Here is a 4,821-nt window from a genome sequence, read left to right on the forward strand (position 1 = left end):
ATACAATATATTTATTTATAATTATTTCTATTAGTGCTTTGAAATTTTAAACTTTTATATAAATTGAGTTAATATTTCAAAATAGGATAAAACATAAGCATTCAAAATGTTAAAACTGACGTTTTTATGCATCTCATGTTTTATTAAATTTGCATTTATAAATATATGAAATATATAAAACCATATATATAATTTAACAGAGAATTGAATAAACTATTTAATAAATAATTTAATATATAAATTATACAAAAGATAACTTTAAAATATTCTAATTTATTAACAAGTTCAACTATAGATTTACAAAATTTAAAGTTTAAACCAATTTTTATATATTTTATATAATTATAATTAGTATAAAAATGAATGTAATAAAATATTCAATATCTTCTTTACTTAATTTGATTTAAATAAATGTGTTTAATTTACTTGGTCTATTTAAAATTAATAATAAATGTTGAAAAATTTTTTCAAACTCAGTAGAAATATGTATTAATGAAAAATTTTTATAAATGCGCTCTTCTCGGCGCTTCGTACAAAGTGAGCTAAGCTACCATAAAAATGCGAAAAAATATTCATAAGTAAGAATATTACGGAATATTAAAAAGCAAATATGTCTGAAGCTGTTGCCGTTGCAAATACAGATTCTCCAAAGGAGATAACTGCCGTTCCTGAAAAGAAAGTTGCTGTTAAAAAGGCAACAAAAGTAAAAAAACCTTCTGCAGCTCCATCTCATCCATCAACACAACAAATGGTTGATGCATCTATCAAGAACTTGAAGGAACGCAGCGGATCTTCATTGTTGGCAATTAAAAAGTATATAAGTGCCACATATAAATGTGATGCCCAGAAATTGGCTCCATTTATTAAAAAATATTTGAAAACTGCTGTAGCTAATGGCAAATTGATACAAACAAAAGGAAAAGGTGCATCTGGTTCATTTAAATTATCAGCTGCTGCTGCTAAGTCTCCTAAATCGTCTGTCGAGGGTAAGAAAAAGAAGGTGCCATCAGGTGTTACGAAGAAGAAGGTTACTGCATCATCTGCAGGTACTAAAAAGTCAAAGGCAAAGGTATCTGGAGAGAAAAAACCTAAAAAATCTGCGGCAGCTAAGAAGAGTGTTGAAAAGAAAAAAACTGAGAAAGCTAAAGTTAAAAGTGTTAAAAAGATTGGATCTGTTAAGGCTAAGCCAGCTAAACCAAAGTCTACTTCTACAAAAGCTAAAACGGCCGCAAAACCTAAAAAAACTGCCGTTAAAAAAACATCAGTCAAGAAAACTGCTGCAAAAAAATAATTTTAAAAATCAAACTTTAAATTCATCAAAACAGCCCTTTTTAGGGCTACAAAATATGTGTAAAAAGAAGATAAGAAGATTCATTATTTATTTATTTATTTATTTATTTTATAAAATGTTTTAGTATATGGTATACCTATTGCGTTTATTAATGACCGGTCACTAAAGATTGAATAATCACCTATCGAAGTTAGGAATTCAATCCAACTCAGACTGCAGATACTGTAGAGAAGAGAGAAACTGCATACCATGTGCTTGGGTAGTGCCCACTGATGCACAAACGGAATAAACACCTAGGAGGGTATTTCATGGATCATAAATATTCAAGACTAGGAAAGATGGACTTTATATTGTCTTTCATTAAAGAAAACGGACTTGGAGAAACACTCTAACCCGAGTAATGGGCACAATATACCTTGTAGGTCACAGTGCACGATCATTTCTTTTAATAATACCTCATGAATAATATGAAGAAATTCTTTTATTCTGTAATGCGCTATAAATTTAATCTCTAATAAGCAAACAAAAATTCTTTATGCATTTAAAAAAATTATATTCTCTTATTTAGACATTATGTGCAATACTTCACATCATTCTTAAGTTAATAAATATTTATCTTATTCTATTATATTTAATATCCAATTATTTATTTATTATAGTAATGACCATAAAATATTATATATCAAAATATGTCATTTATTTGATGAAATACTCACTTGTATATATTTTATTCACTTAATTTCATTTTTAAATTCTATTTTAAATAAATAAAAATAGTGGTTTATGCTAATTTTATTTATTATTATATAATGCTTCTAATTACACTTGTTAATTTATAACTAACACACCACACTCGGTACTCACTTGCAAGACGCTGCAAATTACTTAAAGATAATTTTAAAATATTCTAATTTATTTCAATAACAAGTTCTTTTATTTCTTTTCTTTATATAATATTGTCATAATTCACTTAATTCATATACGAATTTTTTTCACTTTCATTTTCCCCGGAAGCAGTTTGCTTGTTGAACACTTGGATTTGGATTAAGATTAAGATTCAGTGTGAGATTTGAATTCACTAAAACCACCTCTTAGGAATGAATGGAGAAAATTTTTGCACCATTGTGCGGAAACTTCAAACTGCAATATCTAACAGTCCGCAAATTACTCATATACGTCAGTTCTATTTATCTTATTCTATAAAAAAATTGAATGAGAATTATAATTAAGCCCGTAAGAAGCTAGTCCACATATATACTGCTAATGTAACAAAGAAATTGAGAATTATAATAATAAATATTTTGTACATTGTTAAACTGATCATTTTAATTATAAATTATACTCGACAGACATCAACCGATCAGGCTAATAATAAATTTTATTTTTTTATAATTTTAGAAAAATACCAACACATATATATGTAAATTTATCTCTTTAAGTGTAAGATTATTTGGGTCCTGAAAAGGACCATTGGGCAATATATTATTGCATTATTAAATCAATAATTGATTATTTGCTTAACCTCCAAAACCGTATAAGGTACGGCCTTGTCTCTTTAAAGCATATACGACATCCATGGCTGTAACAGTCTTCCTTTTGGCATGTTCTGTATATGTAACAGCATCACGGATCACATTTTCCAAAAATACTTTCAATACTCCACGAGTTTCTTCATAAATCAAACCAGAAATACGCTTAACTCCGCCTCGGCGAGCTAAACGTCTGATAGCTGGTTTCGTAATACCTTGGATGTTATCACGAAGAACTTTGCGGTGACGCTTAGCACCACCTTTTCCTAATCCTTTGCCACCTTTACCACGACCAGTCATTTTGTATTTAAATTTTTATAGATATGGTAGAACCGTTCGAATTCAAATTCAAACAATAAATGAAGTGACGAGGATGATTGACGACTATTTATAGAAAATATAAGCACTACGAAAGATATGAAAAATATTGGGTAAAACAAAACAAAACATAAGAAAACAAAACAAAAAGAATAAGCAATATGAGAAACAATGAATGTTAAAACATGTGAATAGTTGAAACAGAACATCCAGGTATGATGAGAAAATTGAGCTATTCAATTGCGCTATTTTTTAAAATACCATATTGTAACATATCTCATAAATTATGGCTCGTACAAAGCAAACTGCTCGTAAATCGACTGGTGGTAAGGCACCACGAAAACAATTGGCTACCAAAGCCGCACGTAAAAGTGCACCAGCTACTGGAGGTGTGAAAAAACCACATCGTTATCGTCCAGGAACTGTAGCTTTACGTGAAATTCGTCGCTACCAAAAGAGTACTGAACTCTTGATTCGCAAATTGCCATTCCAGCGTTTGGTCCGTGAAATTGCACAAGATTTCAAAACTGATTTACGTTTCCAGAGTTCTGCTGTAATGGCTCTTCAAGAAGCTAGCGAAGCATACTTAGTGGGTCTTTTTGAAGATACTAACTTATGCGCAATTCATGCCAAACGCGTTACAATTATGCCAAAAGATATTCAATTGGCTAGACGTATTCGTGGAGAACGTGCTTAAGATTGGAAGCAATATAATTTTATAAATATACAAAAATCGGTCCTTTTCAGGACCAAAATTATATAAAGAAAAGAGATAAATAAAAATGACATGACTTATCCAGGGTTTGAAATTGCTTGACTATTTTCAATTGCTTATTTTTGACTATGAAAATAAAATAAGCAAAATGTAAATGTAAATGTAAATGCAACAATTATAATAGTAAGTTTATTCAAAGAAAAGAGATAATGATAAATTATATCATATAGATATAGTATAGACATAGCTATTAGAAGTAGCATAATATATATTAATATGTATATGTATCATATGTATACTATTATTAGTATCATATAGTATATCATTAGACATAGAATGTTTCACGTCATAACATTTAATTGAATCAATATGTTTTATTTTTCTTTTGCTGTAAGCAGAAAGCATCAAAAGCCATAATGTAATGTAAATGACTTGAACTTACTAAAAGAACGTTTAAGGAATGAGTTGTAAAAGAGCTCCCATGAAATTGTATGTTTTCAAATTTAAAGCACGAATGCAAATATAGAATATATCAATTTAAAAGCGATGATAGTACTAAGACTGATGATAAGGATTAACACTCGTTAATTCAAGAGTTAACTCTATTTAGCAGGTTATATTATCCATGATCAAAAAACTGTAAGATCGTCAAAACTGACAGAAATTAATTTGTTGATTGAATCATTTATTCACTAACAACCAAACGATAGCTGATAATTCATGAAGAGACTGTCAAAGTTTTTTTTTTTTTTTATTTTTTTCTTCTATCAGTAGCCTTTTAAAAGAAATATCAAAAACAAAATATGTATCATATTTATATTATTATTATGTTGAGGCTAGTTGAGTCAGTGCACTTGAGCACTTTTACTTTCTATTAACAATAATCCTTGTCTGGATTATTGTTTATAACTTTATCAGATCTGCGTACCTCCCCGAGGAGCTTGCAACCATTCTGAGATTCAATAACG

General features: G+C 29.1%; 3 protein-coding genes across 3 annotated transcripts; 2 read left to right on the forward strand and 1 right to left on the reverse strand.

Moving 5' to 3' along the window:
* The first annotated feature begins 555 nt into the window (after positions 1 to 555).
* LOC119664688 (histone H1-like) lies at positions 556 to 1,291 on the forward strand. The gene has a single exon (XM_038074141.1). It carries the CDS (start codon positions 611 to 613, stop codon positions 1,289 to 1,291), a length of 681 nt encoding a protein of 226 aa, XP_037930069.1. The 5' UTR covers positions 556 to 610.
* Positions 1,292 to 2,746: 1,455 nt separating this feature from the next.
* On the reverse strand, positions 2,747 to 3,156 carry LOC119664687 (histone H4). Its single transcript, XM_038074140.1, has one exon. It carries the CDS (start codon positions 3,118 to 3,120, stop codon positions 2,809 to 2,811), a length of 312 nt encoding a protein of 103 aa, XP_037930068.1. The 5' UTR covers positions 3,121 to 3,156; the 3' UTR covers positions 2,747 to 2,808.
* Positions 3,157 to 3,323: 167 nt separating this feature from the next.
* LOC119664686 (histone H3) lies at positions 3,324 to 3,862 on the forward strand. Its single transcript, XM_038074139.1, has one exon. It carries the CDS (start codon positions 3,425 to 3,427, stop codon positions 3,833 to 3,835), a length of 411 nt encoding a protein of 136 aa, XP_037930067.1. The 5' UTR covers positions 3,324 to 3,424; the 3' UTR covers positions 3,836 to 3,862.
* The last annotated feature ends 959 nt before the right edge of the window (positions 3,863 to 4,821 follow it).

The sequence above is a fragment of the Teleopsis dalmanni genome, unplaced genomic scaffold (genome assembly GCF_002237135.1).
Source record: "Teleopsis dalmanni isolate 2A unplaced genomic scaffold, ASM223713v2 unscaffolded_contig_2484, whole genome shotgun sequence".
Lineage (NCBI taxonomy): Eukaryota > Metazoa > Arthropoda > Insecta > Diptera > Diopsidae > Teleopsis > Teleopsis dalmanni.